General features: G+C 39.3%; 1 protein-coding gene across 1 annotated transcript in view; it reads right to left on the bottom strand.

Annotated features, from left to right (window-relative positions):
* DNAH12 (dynein axonemal heavy chain 12) overlaps positions 1 to 22,399 on the bottom strand; it is a 234,294-nt gene that overhangs the window by 141,997 nt on the left and 69,898 nt on the right. Inside the window, exons 18-25 of the mRNA XM_025377349.1 lie at positions 12,352 to 12,537; positions 11,164 to 11,364; positions 7,804 to 7,998; positions 6,321 to 6,442; positions 5,943 to 6,225; positions 3,015 to 3,134; positions 1,436 to 1,592; positions 746 to 918 (exon numbers count right to left, since the gene is read on the bottom strand). Of these exons, the coding sequence (XP_025233134.1) occupies positions 746 to 918; positions 1,436 to 1,592; positions 3,015 to 3,134; positions 5,943 to 6,225; positions 6,321 to 6,442; positions 7,804 to 7,998; positions 11,164 to 11,364; positions 12,352 to 12,537 (1,437 nt within the window). The remainder of the gene's footprint in view (positions 1 to 745; positions 919 to 1,435; positions 1,593 to 3,014; positions 3,135 to 5,942; positions 6,226 to 6,320; positions 6,443 to 7,803; positions 7,999 to 11,163; positions 11,365 to 12,351; positions 12,538 to 22,399) is intronic.

Raw genomic sequence — 22,399 nt, 5'->3', positions numbered from 1 at the left:
GCAACTCAGTCAAATTCTTTCTTCTGAGAAGGTAAGAATTGAGGTTGCTGCAGTCTCGTACTGATACAGATATGCTCCACAGGTAACATATTTTGGTGTCATGTGACTTGGGTAATTTCCACTGCTACCATTCAGATAAACAATGAATAATTTATTAGTGTAAATATGTCCCATGCAATATTTGGGACATATTTACTTAAAAAATTATTTGTTGTTTGTCTGAAATTCAAATTTACCTGGGAATCCTGTATTTTATCCAGCAACCACATTCCCAGGGTTTTCATAGTTACAGCTCTGTCTTCCATAGCTTCAGCTCTGGATCTCAGGTCTCAGCACCACACCCATACATTTCATCTCTCCATCCTATTTAACAGCACTAATTTGGTGTCCTAAGGCCCAAATGTACTTTCCTCATCTTCCTGTCATCTCTCCCAAGACTCCACTGCAAAAACTGATACCATTTTCCAAAGCTCCAGTTTAGTCATTATATTGTCAATACTTCCCTTTTTCTAATTACCCCCAATCAGAGTGACTCACAACTTTCATACGATAAAATGTAAACACTCTTGTATGCTACAAAAGCACCCAGAAGTAAATATTCATTATTATAATTTTGCATAAAGAGAATTTGGGATTAGAAAGGGATAACTGTATTCAACTACTGCAGGTAAGACAAGTGAGAAAAGATGTCGTTACAGCAAAAAGTAATTGTTAATGTGTGAATTAAGATAATTTAAAAGCATACCAATGTTCTGTAACACCTGTCAGTTAGAGGTGTAATGACAAGTCGAGGTGAGTTACCAAGATATTCATAAGCATATTTTACATTGCAATTAATGATACGAACTCGGGCATTCTCATTTTCCCAATAATATCGGAGCTGAGCAAGCCACTGGAAATCTGTATCATGTGAGACACCTAGAAAAAATAAAGTAAAATAAGACACATGATCCTTACATGGAAATAATTTTTAAAATAAGTATTTTATCTTTTATAACAGCAAATATTTAAAAATCATGTTTGCCAACTTATAAAAAAGATTGTGTTAAAAGCTCAAGCCTGTAATCCCAGCACTTTGGGAGGCCGAGACGGGCGGATCACGAGGTCAGGAGATCGAGACCATCCTGGCTAACACGGTGAAACCCCGTCTCTATTACGAAATACAAAAAAAAACTAGCCGGGCGAGGTGGCGGGCGCCTGTAGTCCCAGCTACTCGGGAGGCTGAGGCAGGAGAATGGCGTGAACCCGGGAGGCGGAGCTTGCAGTGAGCTGAGATCCGGCCACTGCACTCCAGCCTGGGTGACAGAGCGAGACTTCGTCTCAAAAAAAAAAAAAAAAAAAAAATCTGTTGAGAGAAAAATACATAGAGTACAAGTCTTTGTTTCCAGATGCTATCAACATTTTATCTTTAAAAATCAAAGAAAAAGTCACCTACCCATTTCAATCATGTCCATGACCACATCTCTAGCATGAACATCAATAGTAACCAAAGCCCCCAGAGTGGTCCTGGTCTGCTTAGACAACTTTCCTCTTACCAGCCCTACAATCTCATTCAGTTGGTTTTGAAGTTCCTTATAATACTTCTTTAATCCCTACAAAATAAAAAAAAAGCAATCTAATTGATGTCATATCATACTTAAAACATGTATTTTATATATGTAGCCTTTTATAAAACAATTCTGACTTCTTAATCTATCTCAATATAGAAATGAGTCCAAGCGCGGTGGCTCATGCCTATAATCCCAGCATCTAGGAGGCTAAGATGGGAGGATCTTCTTTTTTTTTTTGAGACAGAGTCACTGTTGCCCAGGCTGAAGTGGCAGGATCTCAGCTCACTGCAAACTCCGCCTCCTGGGTTCAAGTGATTCTCCTGCCTCAGCCTGCTGAGTAGCTGGGACTACAGGCATGTGCCAATAGGTCTGGCTAATTTTTTGTGTTTTTAGTAGAGACGAGGTTTCACTATGTTAGCCAGGCTGGTCTCGAACCCCTGACCTCAAGTGATCCAACCGCCTTGGTCTCCCAAAGTGTTAGGATTACAGGCGTGAGCCATAGTGCCAGGCCCAAGGTGGGAAGATCATTTGAGGACACGATTTCAAGACCAGCCTGGCAAAACAGAGAGACCACTGTCTCTATAAAATTTTTTTTTAATTAGCCAGATGTGGTGGTGTGTGCCTGTGGTCCTAGCTATTCAGAAGCTGAGGCAAGAGGATAGCTTGAGCCCAGGAGTGTGAGGTTATACTGAGTTATGACTATGCCATTGCACAGCCTGGGTGACAGAGCAAGGCCCTGTCTCTAAATACACACACACACACACACACACACATACACACACACACGGAGAAATGAATTTTGTGAGTGATTTTGTCTAAGCCCAGTAAAATATTAAGAACAAGTTCTCGGGCCAGGTGCAGTGGCTCATGCCTGTAATTCCAGCACTTTGGGAGGCTAAGGCAGGTGGATCTCCTGAAGTCGGGTGTTCAAGACCAGCCTGACCAACATAGAGAAACCCCATCTCAACTAAAAATACAAAATTAGCTGGGCGTGGTGGCACATGCCTGTAATCTCAGCTACTTGGAACAAGGCTGAGGCAGGAGAATTGCTTGAACCCAGGAGGCAGAGGTTGCAGTGAGCCAAGATCGTGCCATTGCACTCCAGCCTAGGCAACAAGATCATAACTCCATCTCAAAAAAGAAAAACAAGTTCTCAATGAAGTTATAATTTTAAGATTATATATAGAAACTGACAGATGTATTGTCTTTGCAAACAATAGATAAGCTAACTAAGAAACATGGGATGGGGTCAGGCACTGTGGTTCATGCCTCTAATCCTAATACTTTGGGAGGTTGAAGTGGGAGGATTTCTTGAGGCCAGGAGTTCAAGACCAGCCTGGACAGCACAGCAAGATCTCATTTCTAAAAACAATAAAATAAAATAAAATAAAATAAAATAAAATAAAATAAAACAAAACCAAACCTGGAATGAAGGATGTTACTTAAAAGCAAACAATGCTTTACCTCCGTCCCACCACTTATAACTTCCTGTGTCTCAGATGTCCAGAACATTTGAGAAACACAAAGCACAACTTGGCCAGGCCACTCTCGAACCCAGTCTCTTCTTGCAGATTCTGGATAAGCCTGAACAATTAAAATAAATTTAAAACTTTAAAAGGCTGCATGAGAAAAAGTAGCTAAATGTCTAGCAATAGAGAAGTGCAATATTTGGTACCTACATAGGCTAGAATATCATATAGTCATAAAATTGTTAAATGACTAAAAGACTCCCTCCAAATTTTATAATTATTATGTTTTTAAAATATTTATTTATAAAAGAATGGAAAGATAAACACCAACATGTTAATAATGGGCAGATTTAACTGTTGATTCTTCTGGAAGTTGATTTCTATGTAATTTTTATGTTCCTTTGCTGTGGAGAGTTGTCAAGTTTTCCATATAGAATACCTATTACTTCTACCATAATAAAATACAAAAATTTTAGTAAACTTAAAAAAACTAGTCAAGGCCGGGTGCGGTGGCTCACACCTGTAATCCCAGCACTTTGGGAGGTCGAGGCAATAGATCACCTGAGGTCAGGAGTTCGAGACCAGCCTGGCCAATGTGGTGAAACCCCCCCTCTACTAAAAATACAAAAAAAAATTCACTGGGCATGGTGGTGGGCACCTGAAATCCCAGCTACTGGGGAGGCTGAGGCAGGAGAATCACTTCAACCCGGGAGGCAGAGGTTGCAGTGAGCCGAGATCACGCCACTGCACTCCAACCTGGGTGACAGAGTGAGACTCTGTTTCAAAAACAACAACAACAAACTAGTCAAATAGATTATGTATATTGATGCCAAGATTTAATTGAAAAGGAGACTATACAATATAGTTAAAAACTGCACTAATAGTGCCCTTGTATTATTTATCCATAGCTTTTCTGAAAACCTATATGACCAGGGCATATAATTTCACAATTATATATTTGTTCAATTATGTACACTTGAACAATCTGTAGTTTCGAATTCAAGGTATACTTTCATTTTTTCTAACACTTTGATATTCAAAATGCATTTAAATGTATTTATGGAGGGAGAGGTTTAATCTTTTTAAAAATAGCTTTTTTTAACAGTAAATGATTTTAGCAGATCCGAACTGTAAATTGAAAACAACTACAGAATGAATTTTGAAGCTGATGCTAATGCAAATTATATTTTCAATAAAATAAGATCATCTTATATATATAAGAATGTTAAAATAGGATATCAGTATTGTTATAAAATGCTTCTTAGTCATATTTAGAAATAAATGCAAATGATAAGCTGACCTAAGCTTCAAAGAAGGATGAATGGTGACTGAGAGCCATTGCCAGGTACACAGAAGGTCAATTTCTATACTAATTAAGGAAATACTTTCATGGACAATGGTGGTTCTTTCCTATGTGTTTTAGTTTGCTTTGAATCATAAATAGTAAAAGGAGAGAAAAAGTCAAGATTTATCTGTAGGAACACTGAAGCTGAACAGAATAGCCACCACAAGAAGATGAGCTTCATAGGACTCTCGGTGAAAGAAAAAGAACAGTCACTCACATATAGTGAGTTGCTGAATATAAAGCTTCGATGCCTTTTAAAACTATTCTACTACTTTACAACTGCTCCTTTGTGGTCCTAAAGGCAGAAATACATGTGTTTATCATTCAAGATTAGGTTAACTGAATTAACATAAGTGAGATACATGTAGTGCCAAGTGTTATCTTTCTTTCAAATTTATTACATAGCCCCCTTTAATGTTTGTTCATCTTATTTGAGTTCTTAAATAGTTGTTTAAGTGTAAAATGCAGTACGTGAACTAGGTCACGCATTTACCACTCATATCTGAAGAGAACTGTCCTGCAGATCCGCATGTGCTAATGTGCAGGATTGTTTGCCTATGAAACATATCCACTAGCCTAGCTCATAGCATTTCAATTTTAATATATCTAAAATTGAGCTCTTGATCTTCCCCTAAGCCTCCACAAACCTGCTTCTCCTCCAGGAATCACCCAGAGTAAATGCCACCCATATGTTCAAATCAGAAGCCTAAAAGTGATTTTTGAGACCTCCCCCTGCTTACACTTGTATTCTACAACCAGTTCATCATTAAGACCTGTTGAAATTAACTACAAAATTTATTTATAATATTCTACTTTGCTCCATATCTTCTGCCATTTGCCTAGAAACAGACCACATCTTTTTTCCTTTATTTTTGGTTTTTATTTTTTGAACCTGAATCTCTGGCAAACCAGCCCACATCATCTTTCATCTGAACTAATCTGAGTCTCCTAATTTGCCTTCCTGTTTTCACACCTCCACTAATCTATTCTTTATACCATAGCCATAGTGGTATAAAAATATAAATCAGACTATGTCTCTTCCCTGATTAAAATATTTAGATGGTGTTCCATTGCATTTAAAATAAGATGCAAACTCCTAACTGCCTTCCTTTCCAACCTCATGTCACTTTACTCTCCACTCTGCTTACTCTATCCAGACATATTTGTCTTCTTTCAGGATCTCCCAAATCCCCAGTTCTCTCTGATCCCAGGGCCTTTACATAGGATACCTAGATGCTCTCTCACTTGCTCTTTACCTGGCTAATTCCTACCTATCCTTTGTATCTCAGTTTCAACATCACCTCCTCTAATAGCCTATCACTGGACCTTCCCCCATTCTAAATTATATACCTCTTATTTTTCTCTCTCATAATACCTTTCCTCTTTTATAACAATCATATACTATTATCAATTCATAGCAATATCGTTATATTAATAATAATGTTAGAAACAAAGAAGTAAAGAAAATAAATGATTTAAAATAGTAAGAACTTTAAGTGTCAATTTACTGGTTTTCAAAACCTCTTAAACAAAGCATTTGCAGAATATAGGGTATACATCAAATCCTAGAAAACACACCAGCCTGGCTGCAGCGATCACATCATGAATACTCCGGAGCATTAGGTCTTCCACTTGAATGAGCCACTTTTCCACAGCACCCCGCGCTGCAGACGTGGAAATGAGTGCAATCAGCTCCACTCGCTCGCTCTCAGAGCTATACATGGCTTTAATGTCCAAATTGGGAAGGAACTCCAATTTAGCAATGCCCTCAAAGCATTTTTTTAAATGTGGCTGAACTCTAAGAGGATCTTTAGTCTCTGATAAAATCTCTAACATTTCATCGTTAGATAAGAAGAAAAACCTAGGGAAAAACATGAAAATACAAAAGTTTTAGTTATAATTCATCACACATAAGAAAATGCTTTTAATTACAGCACAATTGATTGTCTATCATACCGAGGGAAGAAAAGACGTTTCTTTTCAAGATATGCATTAAGACCTTTCATGATTTTCTCCAAAAGTTCATTGCAGTTCTGCAGTTTTTCCAATAAACCTGTTAAAGAAGTGGCAGCAAGAACCTAAACGAGACACACTCATTCAAGTCAGCACTTTTATGCCAGATATAAGACTTAAATATCAATCTATACTATACATTAAAATCTTTTAATGTTAAAAGGTTTACCAAAAAAGTCAAAGGTTTATAAAATTTGCAGTGAAATTTTTTGTAATGTAAAAACTATTAAAATTCAATGAGTTATAAATATTTATCCAAGGACACTAGTTAAAATGACAAGTTGTGATTGTCATGCATATTGTCATTTCTCCTATATTATTTCGAATGATGTGAGAAAAGTCTGTTTGGCTGGTGCTCGATTTAATTCTTACTTTTACTACTGTCAACCATAAATGTAACAATCTACAGCAAGGAGTTGGCAAACTATATCCTGCAGACCAAATCCAGCCTGCTGTCAGTTTTTGTATGGGTTGTAAGCTAAAAATTATTTTTACACTTTTGGAAGTTAAGAAAATCAAGAGAAGAATATTTTGTGACATATAAAAATGTCAGTGTCCATAAAATTTTATTGCAGCACAGAAACAGTCATTCATTTTCGTATTATCTCTGGCTGCTTTCTCACTGCAACAGCAACAGAATTGAGTAGCTGCAAAAAATACCTGTCCTGCACAGCCTAAAATATTTACTACTTGGCCCTTAGCAGAAAAAAATTGCTGACCTCTGATCTACAAGAAATCATGTTTCACAAAGATTCTAAAGTGAACAGGTAAAGCAAAATCCTTAACACTCATGAATTTCAGTGCACTACTGACTCGCAGTAAGTCCAGCACAGCTAGTTTTTCATTCAGCATGGGAATAAATTGTTATTTCTTAAATTGAATGCCAGATGAAAAAGTGGATGCATATCTATGAACTATGTGCACTGTGTGTATGAAAAATATATAGTCTGTTTTTCAACATTTACTGGGAAAGACATAGGAATTGAAACCAATGAAGAGAACAGCAGATTCTTCCCCATCACTCCGAGTATACAGAGTCACTAGTAGAATGTCAGTTGAGTCACCTACACTATTCATTCTGTCTCCCTCTCTCTTGTTCTCACTCTCTCCTCTCTCCATTTGATTTGATTTATCTATTTATTTTATGAGGAGGAGAGCAGTGCGTGTTTATAGTAGAAGGCGTGTGAATCAGATGTACATTTGAAGCAACTCCACCAGGTATACTAAAGAGTAACAAGCAGTGTATCTTATTAATTGAAAAGTAAACTTATTTTAATACTTTTATGCTTTCTCATATTTTTCTGAACTTTCCAGTTTGTATACAATGAGCAAGTTTAATTTTTATAATCAGAAAAAAGTCACATGTTTTACTTAATTTCCAAAAACAAAGGTTCACCTACTGTGAGAGAGAAAACAAACACTTCACCTTTGGATCTTTTGCACAAAACTTCATGATATCCCTCCAATGTCTGTCTACTGTCTGAAATTGACGCCCTTCTTCTGGCATCTGTTGCATAATATCCTCAGAACAAAAGATGGGCTCTAAGTACAGCCATTGAGCTTGCACTTTTAACCATTCATCAATTGTTTCTTGTATTCGAATCAAGCGGTCCTCCCAGGCCTTAATGAAAAGTATACTGCACTAAATTCTAGTTATTAAAGAAAGGTTATAAATTATAGCAAGGAAAATACATTTTAAATTTACCATTATTTTTAAATAAGTGCAAATATCTTACAGCTTAAGGTTACTTATGTATGTCTCACAAAGGCTTAAAAAAAATTCTAAGAGGTCTGAGGTTTTCCTAAATCACTGGAACTCACAATTGGAAATGACTGTAATGTTATTTTTATTTTTATTTTTTATTATACTTTAAGTTCTAGGGTACATGTGGATAACGTGCAGGTTTGTTACATATGTATACCTGTGCCATGTTGGCGTGCTGCACCCATCAACTCGTCAGCACCCATCAACTCGTCATTTATATCAGGTATAACTCCCAATGCAATCCCTCCCCGTGATAGGCCCCGGTGTGTGATGTTCCCCTTCCCGAGTCCAAGTGATCTCATTGTTCAGTTCCCACCTATGAGTGAGAACATGCAGTGTTTGGTTTTCTGTTCTTGCGATAGTTTGCTGAGAATGATGGTTTCCAGCTGCATCCATGTCCCTACAAAGGACACAAACTCATCCTTTTTTATGGCTGCATAGTATTCCATGGTGTATATGTGCCACATTTTCTTAATCCAGTCTGTCACTGATGGACATTTGGGTTGATTCCAAGTCTGTGCTATTGTGAATAGTGCTGCAATAAACATACGTGTGCATGTGTCTTTATAGCAGCATGATTTATAATCCTTTGGGTATATACCCAGTAATGGGATGGCTGGGTCATATGGTACTTCTAGTTCTAGATCCTTGAGGAATCGCCATACTGTTTTCCATAATGGTTGAACTAGTTTACAGTTCCACCAACAGTGCAAAAGTGTTCCTATTTCTCCACATCCTCTCCAGCACCTGTTGTTTCCTGACTTTTTAATGATCGCCATTCTAACTGGTGTGAGATGGTATCTCATTGTGGTTTTGATTTGCATTTCTCTGATGGCCAGTGATGATGAGCATTTTTTCATGTGTCTGTTGGCTGTATGAATGTCTTCTTTTGAGAACTGTCTGTTCATATCCTTTGCCCACTTTTCGATGGGGTTGTTTGTTTTTTTCTTGTAAATTTGTTTGAGTTCTTTGTAGGTTCTGGATATTAGCCCTTTGTCAGATGAGTAGATTGCAAAAATTTTCTCCCATTCTGTAGGTTGCCTGTAACGTTATTTTTATCAGTTTCTTAATCTCTAGATGAGCCATCTGGAGTCCCAAAACCATCGAAGAATATATCCTGCTCTACAGCAGTGGTTATCAACCACGGGCAATTTTGCCTCCCACCCCAGGGAACATTTGACAATGTCTGTAGACATTTTTGGTTGTCACAACTGATGGGGGAAGATGCTACTAATGTCTAGTGGGTAGAGGCCAGAGATGCAGTTACACAAACTATAATGTACAAGACAGCCTCCCATCACAGAGAATTATAGAGCCCAAAATATCAACAGTGACAGGTTGAGAAATCCTGCTGTCTATCAACACAATTTGGAGAAAAGTGAACTGAAATGAAAAATAAAATGAAATAAGTCTCCTTATTCTCATAGATCCCCTAGAAATGACAAGATATTTCATTAGCCAAAGACCATTAATATAATCTCTCTCTTTGGTTCTTAAATATATGCCTAAGGTCTAAGTGTCAAGAGATTAAGTCCATATCTTCGATTTTTAAAAAAATCTCTAAGACAGCTTTTATTTTTTTTTTTTTTTTATTTTTATTTTTTTTTTTGAGACGGAGTCTCGCTCTGTCGCCCAGGCTGGAGTGCAGTGGCCGGATCTCAGCTCACTGCAAGCTCCGCCTCCCGGGTTCACGCCATTCTCCGGCCTCAGCCTCCCGAGTAGCTGGGACTACAGGCGCCCGCCACCTCGCCCGGCTATTTTTTTTTTTTATTTTTTTTTTTTTTTGAGACGGAGTCTCGCTCTGTCGCCCAGGCTGGAGTGCAGTGGCCGGATCTCAGCTCACTGCAAGCTCCGCCTCCCGGGTTCACGCCATTCTCCTGCCTCAGCCTCCAGAGTAGCTGGGACTACAGGCGCCCGCCACCTCGCCCGGCTAGTTTTTTGTATTTTTTAGTAGAGACGGGGTTTCACCGGGTTAGCCAGGATGGTCTCGATCTCCTGACCTTGTGATCCGCCCGTCTCGGCCTCCCAAAGTGCTGGGATTACAGGCTTGAGCCACCGCGCCCGGCCTAAGACAGCTTTTAAATTTGTCTTCTAAATTCTTCTTGTTAGACAAGTAAATTTCTACAAAAAAGTAATATCTTATCAGGAAAGGCTAGGTTAGCCTGCTTCTTGGGATAATGTCCAGCCTTATGTTCTCTTGGAAGAACATTACTCTGTTTTCTCCAAATAATGACAGCCAAAATCTTCTATAAAACACGATTTATGCTCATATTAAAACCAAATTGCCTCAGTTTGAACCCCAGCTCTGTCACTTATTAGCTAGATGAACTTAGGAAAATTACCTATCCTATATGTTGGTTTCCTTGTCTATGAATACAGATAATAATAGTGCCTACTTTGAAGGCCTGCTGCAGGGATCAAGTGGGTTAATAAGTGTAAAGTTCCTAAAGCAGCATCTGAAACATAGTTTGAAATCAATTGATATCAGGGTAAAAAATCCAGTTGTCTTTCCCCAATTTATATAGGCCCCAGTTAGAACAGTTTTCATATCCAGTAAGAAATGAAATAATCTTGGAGCCTCAAATACCATTCGTTTTTCTCAAGGGAACAATAATTAATTAAATACTCTAAAAGATCCTCATGCTAGCTGTTTACAACTATAATTAAAGCATGGTTACTACAAGTTTCAAGAATGCAGCATAAAACAAGGTTTAGGTTTTCTTAAGTTAGAATAAGTAATACCACCTGTTTTCCTCTTGAGTCTATCACTGCCATTGGAGAAGATTTTAATAAGACATTTTTCTTTTAAAAATCATTTATGTCTCAGATGTATATATTTCTATATTAAATTTTGAATATCATTTTGTATTTTATGAAATAAAATATCAAGATTATAGGTCTATGATTTGAATAAACACTTAAAAAGCCATTCAATTGGCTACTTATTACCATGAGAGCATATATGTAACAGGATTGCAATCTGTATAAATGACCAAGAGCTGATTATTATATTTAACACACCTTGATCTCATGTTCAAACGGTTTGATGAAAGGTGAGCCTCTCATTGTCTGAGTTTTTATAATTTGATCATCAAGGATGGCCTGAATCTCATCCACTGAAGAAAGAATACAAACTCCAGTGTCACGATATAGACTTATATGAAAAGCAATATCATCCCAAGTTCCTATCATTGTATTCATGGCTTTCTCTAATGAAAATTCCTAAAAGGAAGGAATGAAGAAAGAATGGGAGGGTGAAGAAAGGATCTTATTTACTATATTGACTTTCCCTAGTGAATTCAGTAAGCATTTGATGTATTACATTATCATTTCCTTAAGATAATCTGTGACTACAGTATAACTTTTTAAGTTAGAAGGTTTTTCAACAATTTAAAAATTCCTAAGAAGAACGATTACATAGTTTTAAAAAATTCACTTGCTATGAAAACTACTGCTGTCAATATTAAAAATGGACAAGAGAATAAAATACCTGTAGGACTTTCTCTGAAGTAGCCTTTCTACAGGCAGTCCATAGTCTGAAGATGTTTTCTGTGTACTTCAAGAACCCATTCTTTAGGGCCATACTTACCCTGCTAGAACACACACATATCACATGCCACACATACAACAGTACTCTTAATGAAAAAATTATGTACCAACACTAGCACATCATCCAACAGCATCAGAATGTGGCAGAATTAAGAGGAGGTCAAAGGAGTCATTTCTCATCTGGATTCAGGACAAGTAAGCACACACTTTGTTGGGGGGAAAAGAGTGTTTTGTTTTTGAGACAGAGTTTTGCTCTTGTCGCCCAGGCTGGAGTGCAGTGGCATAATCTCAACTCACTGCAACCTCCACCTCCCAGGTTCAAATAATTCTCCCGCCTCAGCCTCCCGAGTAGCTGGGATTACAGGCACCCACCACCATGCCCAGCTAATTTCTGTATTTTTATTAGAGACAGGGTTTTGCTGTGTTGGCCAGGCTCGTTTTGAACTCCTGACCTCAGGTGATCTGCCCACCTCGGCCTCCCAAAGTGCTGGGATTACAGGCGTGAGCTACCATGCCCGGCTGGAGAGTGGTATTCTATTACTCTCCCCCACCACCTCCCGTTGCTATCCAGTACTGTACACATTCAACCCCAACAAAAACTATGATTACTTGATTAACAAAGTCATCACATAAAGTATTTCAGTTGATCTTTATGTTTACCTTGCTTGCACCTGCACTTATCACTTCAAATTGTTCCAAGTATGGGGTAAGGTTTAATTTTAAAACTTTTCTCAGTGTGGTTCCAGAGTCTGGAGTCAAGTCATAGCCTACAATTTCTGACATCTGTTTCCAATGACGAGCTCTCATTCCTGGATTGCACAGAATGGAGACAGTAGGAATATATTCCTAATGGCAAAAATATAAACAAAATGAGTCACTCATTTGACTTCCACACACATAGATTCCATGGATGAAGCCTTGATGGTATAAGGATCACATTTCTTCAGTTTATTTAATACATTTCTATCAGTACAATCAAAACAGCAATTAGATTTGGAAGGAGAGAGATACTAAGAAAATGAACCTAAAGTTCACCTGCAAAAATAAGCATGTAAAAATAGCCAGGAAAATTATAAGAGTAAAAAAGAAGAATGAAGGGCCAGACGCAATGGTTCATGCCTGTAATCCCAGCACTTTGGGAGGCTGGGGTGGGAGGATTGCTTGAGCCCAGGAATTTGAGGTTACAGTGAGCTAAGACTGCAAACTGCACTCCAGCGTGGGTGACAGAGTGAGGCCTTGTCTCTATTTAGGGAAAAAAAAAAAAAAAAGGTATTATTTCAGAAATTCAAATTCATTATACTGTTTGCAGAAATATATAATATATAGTTATAAACACACGGACATAGCATGAATGGGGAAAATATCTGTGCCAAAATCCCAAAATGTAACAATGTTTTATCTCTGCTGAGTGACCCCTGCCTTGGCCTCCCAAAGTGCTGGGATTACAGGTATGAATCACCATGCCTGGCTCCCTATTTTATATTTATATGAGTCATGTTTTAACTTTGTAAAAGTAATAACTTAATATGGTAAATTTTTTTAAATTGGAGGACCATAAACTAGCACACTTTTTGTTTTGCTTAGTTAAGGACTTTGTTTTAACCTTCCATTGGTTATCACCATCATGTTTTTGCTTTTCATCACATATTCCCTAGAATTTGTCAGAACATAATATAACAGGCACTCAGTAAGTATTTTTTAAATAAATGAAGTTTTAACATCTAAAAAGTAGAAAGAACATACTCTTTATTTATTTATTTAGACAGAGTCTTGCTCCGTCGCCCAAGCTGGAGTGCAGTGATGCGATCTCGGCTCATTGCAACCTCCACCTTCTAGATTCAAGAGATTCTCCTGCCTCATCCTCCCAAGTAACTGGGACTACAGCCTCCTGAGTAGCCTCCTGAGTAGCTGGACCACACAAAAGTGAAAAAACTCTAAGCAGATGAGCAGACAGTAAGAGAATCAGACTTCCACATCTGCAATGCCCCTCCCTCTATTCTGTCAGGTACCAAGAGGGCAGAAAATTTCCCCCCAACTCACTGTTTCTATCCTGATAAGAACAAGGTCAAAGTGGACAACCAGCTACCCCACCACCCTGGATTCCCTAGCAGGAGATCTGTCCTGCCTTAAACCACAGGAAGCATCCCCAGTGCCTGAAAGGATAAATAATTCCTGAGGACAAGCAGAGACAAAGGGAGGAGGTAGGACTACCATCCCCAGCCCTGGAAACGTTACTCTGTAAGCCACAGGAGATGCCAAATCAGAGTGGCTGTTCTGCAGCACCACACTGTAGGAGGTTTGTCCCACAGGTCCCCTGGGCACAAACTCCTAGCCAGCTTCCCACATTGCCAGAATATAACCTGTGGTACTGTCCCCATTCAGTAAGGGCAGCGCTCCCATCAGGTACTAGAGCCAAGCCAAACCTGGGCTTAAGGTGCCACTTGGAGCAGAAAAGGAAGCAGTGACCTAGCAGTACAGAAACTCTAAGCAAATATATCCAATATAAACCAAAACAAGCCAGAGAAGAAACACTGGAATAAATAATACTCCAATGCAAAGACACTGATGTACAACCAGCAAAAACAACAGCAAACAGGGAACCATGATCTCCACAAACAGAAGAAGCAAACAACCAGTAAATGACTCTGACAAGACAGTGATACATGAGCTCTCTGACCAACAATAAACAACTAAATTCCTAACCAGACTGATTAACAAAAAGGAGAGAAAATTAAAATAATCAATATTGAGAATTAAAAAGGAGTTAGCACTATAGAATCTACAGACATTTAAAAGATAATGAATGTTATTAGCAACTTTATGGCGACAAAATCAATGACTTAGAAGAAATGGACAAATTCCTTAAAAAATACAATCTACCAAAATTAAACACAAAATCTGAATAGCCCCTATATCTATTAAAGAAATTATCTTTTCCTTCCTCTAGAGGGGGAATTGGCACAGGACTTGCTTCAGCCAATGTAACGTGGGTGGATATGAAGTATTTCACTCACAGCTGAGTAGAAGATCTAAACTTAGGTACATGGTTTAGCTCAGCCCTTGCTCTTTCTCTATAACGCGAGATTGGCCCACATTAGCTCAGGGCACAGCCTGTGTCCTGGAACTTATAAAACTCAGGAGCAGAACAGGACTGCAACTGGAAGCAGAGACTCAGCTAACCTGTGGTCCTCATGGAACATGAAGAAGAAATAAATTAGTACTTGAGAAATATATATAGAGAGAGTCTGTTTTCAAAACCTTTCCTACAAACAAAACGTCAGGCTAAATGGTTTCACGAGTGAATGTTTCTCTACAATAAGAAAGAAATAATACCAATTTATAAAAAACTCTTCCAGAAAATAGAGAAAATAAAACTTCCCAATTTGTTTTACAAGGCCAACATAACCCTGATACCAAAATCTGACAAAGACATTACAAGAAAACTAAGACCAAGATCCTTCCTGAACATAATCTCAAATATCCTAAATAAAATATGAACAAATAACAAACTATAAGAGTATTAGAAAAAAATATTTTGGCATGGGGAAGGCATTTTAAACTACAGTTCAGAACCCAACAGCCATAAAGGAAAAGAATAAAAATAACTACATAAAAATAAAAGGCTTCTGCCAGGCAAAAGCTATCATAAGCAAGGTTAAAAAGCAAATAATAAATATTCATATCACAGACAAAGCCTAATCTATATACACAGGAAAAGAAATCAGTAAGAAAAAGGTCAATAATTCAACAGAAAAACAGGCAGAGGTAAGTTAAAACAGTTTACAGGAAAAGAAATATAAAACACTCTTAAATATATGAAATAGATGAAAATATGCTTAAAATTTTACTTGCAATAAGAGAAATGAAAATTCTCCTGGTAGAGTAGCAAAAACCTAAAGTTTTATGATATTTTGTTATGAAGGTTGGTGAGAGTATATATTGGTATAACCTGTATGGAGGGTAATTCAACTGTTGATTTTAACTTGGCATTTACTCTTCCGCAGTTTACCCTGCAGTCCCACCTTCAAACACATGCAATTTACACACACATACACACATTAGTCACATATTATATAGGTGTGAAAAAAATGAAGAAGCGGCCGGGCACAGTGGCTCAAGCCTGTAATCCCAGCACTTTGGGAGGCCGACACAGGCGGATCACGAGGTCAGGAGATCGAGACCATCCTGGCTAACACGGTGAAACCCCGTCTCTACTAAAAAATACAAAAAACTAGCTGGGCGAGGTGGCGGGCGCCTGTAGTCCCAGCTACTCGGGAGGCTGAGGCAGGAGAATGGCGTGAACCCGGGAGGCGGAGCTTGCAGTGAGCCAAGATCGCGCCACTGCACTCCAGCCTGGGCCACAGAGCCAGACTCCGTCTCAAAAAAAAAAAAAAAAAAAAAAAGAAGAAGCAGCTCCCTATATATAACAAGAAAAGGTCTCCAAGATAAATTAAGCAAAACAAGGAAAGAAAATAGCAGAAGCAGTTCCAAGATGGCCAAATAGGAAGAGTTCCAGGCTACAGCTCCCAGCGTGAGCGACACAGAAGATGGGTGATTTCTGCATTTCCAACCAAGTTACTGGGTTCATCTCACTGCGGCGTATCAGACAGTGGGTGCAGGACAGTGGGTGCAGCCCACCAAGCGAGAGTTGAAGCAGGGCGAGGCATCGCCTCACCCAGGAAGTGCAAGGAGTAAGGGAATTCCCTTTCCTAGCCAAGGGAAACCATGACACACAGCACCTGGAAAATCGGGTCACTCCCATCCAAATACTGCACTTTTCCAAGGGTCTTAGCAAACGGCACACCAGGAGATTATATACGCCTGGCTCAGAGGTTCCCACGCCCACAGGGCCTCCCTCATTGCTAGCACAGCAGTCTGAGATCTAACTGCAAGGTGGCAGGGAGGCTGGGGGAGGGGCACCCACCATTGCTGAGGCTTGAGTAGGTAAACAAAGTGGCCAGGAAGCTTGAACTGGGTGGAGCCCACTGCAGCTCAAGGAGGCCTGCCTGCCTCTGTAGACTCCACCTCTGGGGTCAGGGCATAGCCAAATAAAAGGCAGCAGAAACCTCTGCAGATTTAAATGTCTCTGTCTGACAGCTTTGAAGAGAGTAGTGGTTCTCCCAGCATGGAGTTTGAGATCTGATAACGGTCAGACTGCCTCCTCAAGTGGGTCCCTGAGCCCCCCGTAGCCTAACTGGGAGGCATCCCCCAGTAGGGGCAGACTGACACCTCACACGGCCAGGTACCCCTCTGAGACAAAGCTTCCAGAGGAATGATCAGGCAGCAGCATTTGCTGTTCAACAATATTCACTCTTCTGAAGCCTCTGCTGCTGATACCCAGGCAAACAGGGTCTGGAGTGGACCTCCAGCAAACTCCAACAGACCTGCAGCTGAGGGTCCTGACCATTAGAAGGAAAACTAACAAACAGAAAGCACATCCACACCAAAACCCCATCTGTATGTCACCATCATCAAAGACCAAAGGTAGATAAAACCACGAAGATGGGGAAAAAACAGAACAGAAAAGCTGAAAATTCTAAAATTTGGAGTGCCTCTCTCCCTTCAGAGGAATGCAGCTCCTCACCAGCAATGGAACAAAGCTGGATGGAGAATGACTTCGACAAGTTGAGAGAAGAAGGCTTCAGATGATCAAACTTCTCTGAGCTAAAGGAGGAAGTTTGAACCCATCTCAAAGAAGCTAAAAACCTTGAAAAAAGATTAGACAAATGGTTAACTAGAATAACGAATGTAGAGAAGTCCTTAAATGACCTGGTAGAGCTGAAAACCATGACACAAGAACTACGTGATAAATGCACAAGATTCAGTAACCGATTCGATCAACTGGAAGAAAGGGTATCAGTAATTGAAGATGAAATGAATGAAATGAAGCAAGAAGAGAAGTTTAGAGAAAAAAGAGTAAAATGAAATGAACAAAGCCTCCAAGAAATATGTGACTATGTGAAAAGACCAAATCTACGTCTGACTGGTGTACCTGAAAGTGACAGGGAGAATGGAACCAAGTTGGAAAACACTATTCAGGATATTATCCATGAGAACTTCCCCAACCTAGCAAGGCTGGCCAACATTCAAACTCAGGAAATACAGAGAACACCACAAAGATGCACCTCAAGAAGAGCAACTCCAAGACACATAATTGTCAGATTCACCAAAGTTGAAATGAAGGAAAAAATGTTAAAGGCAGCCAGAGAGAAAGGTCGGGTTACCCACAAAGGAAAGCCCATCAGACTAACAGCAGATCTCTTGGCAGAAACTCTACAAGCCAGAAGAGAGTGGGGGCCAACATTCAACATTCTTAAAGAAAAGAATTTTCAACTCAAAACTTCATATCTAGCCAAACTAAGTTTCATAAGTGAGGGAGAAATAAAATCCTTTACAGACAAGCAAATGCTGAGAGATTTTGTCACTACCAGGCCTGCCATACAAGAGCTCCTGAAGGAAGCACTAAACATGGAAAGGAACAACTGGTACCAGCCACTGCAAAAACATGCCAAATGTAAAGACCATCAATGCTAGGAAGAAACTGCAACAACTAACGAGCAAAATAACCAGCTAATATCATAATGACAGGATCAAATTCACATATAACAATATTAACCTTAAACATAAATGGGCTAAATGCTCCAATTAAAAGACACAGACTGGCAAATTGGATAGAGTCAAGACCCATCAGTGTGCTGTATTCAGGAGACCCATCTCACGTGCAGAGACACACACAGGCTCAAAATAAAGGGATGGAGGAAGATCTACCAAGCAAATGGAAAACAAAAAAAAGGCAAGGGTTGCAATCCTAGTCTCTGATAAAACAGACTTTAAACCAAAAAAGATCAAAAGAGACAAAGAAGGCCATTACATAACGGTAAAGGGATCAATTCAACAAGAAGAGCTAACTAACTATCCTAAATATATAGGCACCCAATACAGGTGCACCCAGATTCATAAAGCAAGTCCTTAGAAACTTACAAAGAGACTTAGACTCACACACAATAATAAGGGGAGACTTTAACACCCCACTGTCAACGTTAGACAGATCAACGAGACAGAAAGTTAACAAGGATATCCAGGAATTGAACTCAGCTCTGCAGCAAGCAGACCTAATAGACATCTACACAACTCTCCACCCCAAATCAACAGAATATACATTCTTCTCAGCACCACGTCGCACTTATTCCAAAATTGACCACATAGTTGGAAGTAAAGCACTCCTCAGCAAATGTAAAAAACAGAAATTATAACAAACTGTCTCTCAGACCTCAGTGCAATAAAACTAGAACTCAGAATTAAGAAACTCACTTAAAACCGCTCAACTACATGGAAACTGAACAACCTGCTCCTGAATGACTACTGGGTACATAACGAAATGAAGGCAGAAATAAAGATGTTCTTTGAAACCAATGAGAACAAAGATACAACATACCAGAATCTCTGGGACACATTTAAAGCAGTGTGTAGAGGGAAATTTATAGCACTAAATGCCCATAAGAGAAAGCAGGAAAGATCTAAAATTGACACCCTAACATCACAATTAAAAGAACTAGAGAAGCAAGAGCAAACGCATTCAAAAGCTAGCAGAAGGCAAGAAATAACTAAGATCAGAGCAGAACTGAAGGTGATAGAGCCACAAAGAAACCCTACAAAAAATCAATGAATCCAGGAGCTTGTTTTTTGCAAAGATCAACAAAATTGATAGACTGCTAGCAAGACTAATAAAGAAGAAAAGAGAGAAGAATCAAAAGATGCAATAAAAAATGATAAAGGGGATATCACCACCGACCCCACAGAAATACAAACTACCATCAGAGAATACTGCAAACACCTCTACGCAAATAAACTAGAACACCTAGAAGAAATGGATAAATTCCTAGACACAGACACCCTCCCAAAACTAAACCAGGAAGAAGTTGAATCCCTGAATAGCCCAATAACAGGCTCTGAAATTGAGGCAATAATTAATAGCCTATCAACCAAAAAAATTCCAGGACCAGATGGATTCACAGCCGAATTCTACCAGAGGTACAAGGAGGAGCTGGTACCATTCCTTCTGAAACTATTCCAATCAATAGAAAAAGAGGGAATCCTCCCTAACTCATTTTATGAGGCCAACATCATCCTGATACCAAAGCCTGGCAGAGATACAACAAAAAAAGAGAATTTTAGACCAATATCCCTGATGAACATTGATGCAAAAATCCTCAATAAAATACTGGCAAACCAAATCCAGCAGCACATCAAAAAGCTTATCCATCATGATCAAGTGGGCTTCATCCCTGGGATGCAAGGCTGGTTCAACATACACAAATCAATAAACATAATCCAGCATATGAACAGAACCAAAGACAAAAACCACATGATTATTTCAATAGATGCAGAAAAGGCCTTGACAAAATTCAACAGCCCTTCATGCTAAAAACTCTCAATAAATTCAGTGTTGATGGAACATATCTCAAAATAATAAGAGCTATTTATGACAAACCCGCAGCCAATATCATACTGAATGGGGAAAAACTGGAAGCATTCCCTTTGAAAACTGGCACAAGACAGGGATGCCCTCTCTCACCACTCCTATTCAACATAGTGTTGGAAGTTCTGGCCAGGGCAATCAGGCAGGAGAAAGAAATAAAGGGTATTCAATTAGGAAAAGAGGAAGTCAAATTGTCCCTGTTTACAGATGACATGATTGTATATTTAGAAAACCCCATCGTCTCAGCCCAAAATCTCCTTAAGCTGATAAGCAACATCAGCAAAGTCTCAGGATACAAAGTCAATGTGCAAAAATTACAAGCATTCTTATACACCAACAACAAACAAGCAGAAAACCAAATCATGAGTGAACTCCCATTCACAATTGCTTCAAATAGAACAAAATACCTAGGAATCCAACTTGCAAGGGATGTGAAGGACCTCTTCAAGGAGAACTACAAACCACTGCTCAATGAAATAAAAGAGGACACAAACAAATGGAAGAACATTCCATGCTCATGGATAGGAAGAATCAATATCGTGAAAATGGCCATACTGCCCAAGGTGATTTGTAGATTCAATGCCATCCCCATGAAGCTACCAATGACTTTCTTCACAGAATTGGAAAAAACTACTTTAAAGTTCATATGGAACCAAAAAAGAGCCCGCGTTGCCAAGACAATCCTAAGCCAAAAGAACAAAGCTGGAGGCATCACGCTACCTGAGTTCAAACTATACTACAAGGCTACAGTAACCAAAACAGCATGGTACTGGTACCAAAACAGAGATACAGACCAATGGAACAGAACAGAGCCCTCAGAAATGATACCACACATCTACAACCATCTGATCTTTGACAAACCTGAAAAAACAAGAAATGGGGAAAGGATTCCCTGTTTAATAAATAATGCTGGGAAAACTGGCAAGCCATATGTAGAAAGCTGAAACTGGATCCCTTCCTTACACCTTATATGAAAATTAATTCAAGATGGATTAGAGACTTAAATGTTAGACCTAAAACCATACAAACCCTAGAAGAAAACCTAGGCAATACCATTCAGGACATAGGCATGGGCAAGGACTTCATGTCTAAAACACCAAAAGCAATGGCAACAAAAGCCAAAATTGACAAATGGGATCTAATTAAACTAAAGAGCTTCTGCACAGCAAAAGAAACTACCATCAGAGTGAACAGGCAACCTACAGAATGGGAGAAAATTTTTGCAATCTACTCATCTGACAAAGGGCTAATATCCAGAACCTACAAAGAACTCAAACAAATTTATGAGAAAAAAACAAACAGCCCCATCAAAAAGTGGGCAAAGGATATGAACAGACACTTCTCAAAAGAAGACATTTATGCAGCCAACAGTCAATGAAAAAATGCTCATCATCACTCGTCATCAGAGAAATGGAAATCAAAACCACAGTGAGATACCATCTCACACCAGTTAGAATGGCGATCACTAAAAAGTCAGGAAACAACAGGTGTTGGAGAGGATGTGGAGAAATAGGAACATTTTTACACTGTTGGTGGGACTGTAAACTAGTTCAACCATTGTGGAAGACAGTGTGGGGATTCCTCAAGGATCTAGAACTAGAAATACCATTTGGGCCGGGCGCAGTGGCTCAAGCCTGTAATCCCAGCACTTTGGGAGGCCGAGATGGGCGGATCACGAGGTCAGGAGATCGAGACTATCCTGGCTAACACGGTGAAACCCCGTCTCTACTACAAAATACAAAAAAAAAAAAAACTAGCCAGGCGAGGTGGCGGGCGCCTGTACTCCCAGCTACGCGGGAGGCTGAGGCAGGAGAATGGCGTGAACCCGGGAGGCGGAGCTTGCAGTAAGCTGAGATCTGGCCACTGCACTCCAGCCTGGGCGACAGAGCAAGACTCCGTCTCAAAAAAAAAAAAAGAAATACCATTTGACCCAGCCATCCCATTACTAGATATATACCCAAAGGATTATATATCATGCTGCTATAAAGACACATGCACACGTATGTTTATTTCAGCACTATTCACAATAGCAAAGACTTGGAATCAACCCAAATGTCCATCAGTGACAGACTGGATTAAGAAAATGTGACACATATACACCATGGAATACTATGCAGCCATAAAAAAGGATGAGTTAATGTCCTTTGTAGGGACATGGATGCAACTGGAAACCATCATTCTCAGCAAACTATCACAAGAACAGAAAACCAAACACCGCATGTTGTCACT

Source organism: Theropithecus gelada, chromosome 2 (assembly GCF_003255815.1).
Source record: "Theropithecus gelada isolate Dixy chromosome 2, Tgel_1.0, whole genome shotgun sequence".
Lineage (NCBI taxonomy): Eukaryota > Metazoa > Chordata > Mammalia > Primates > Cercopithecidae > Theropithecus > Theropithecus gelada.
This window is presented reverse-complemented; position numbering and strand designations above follow the sequence as displayed.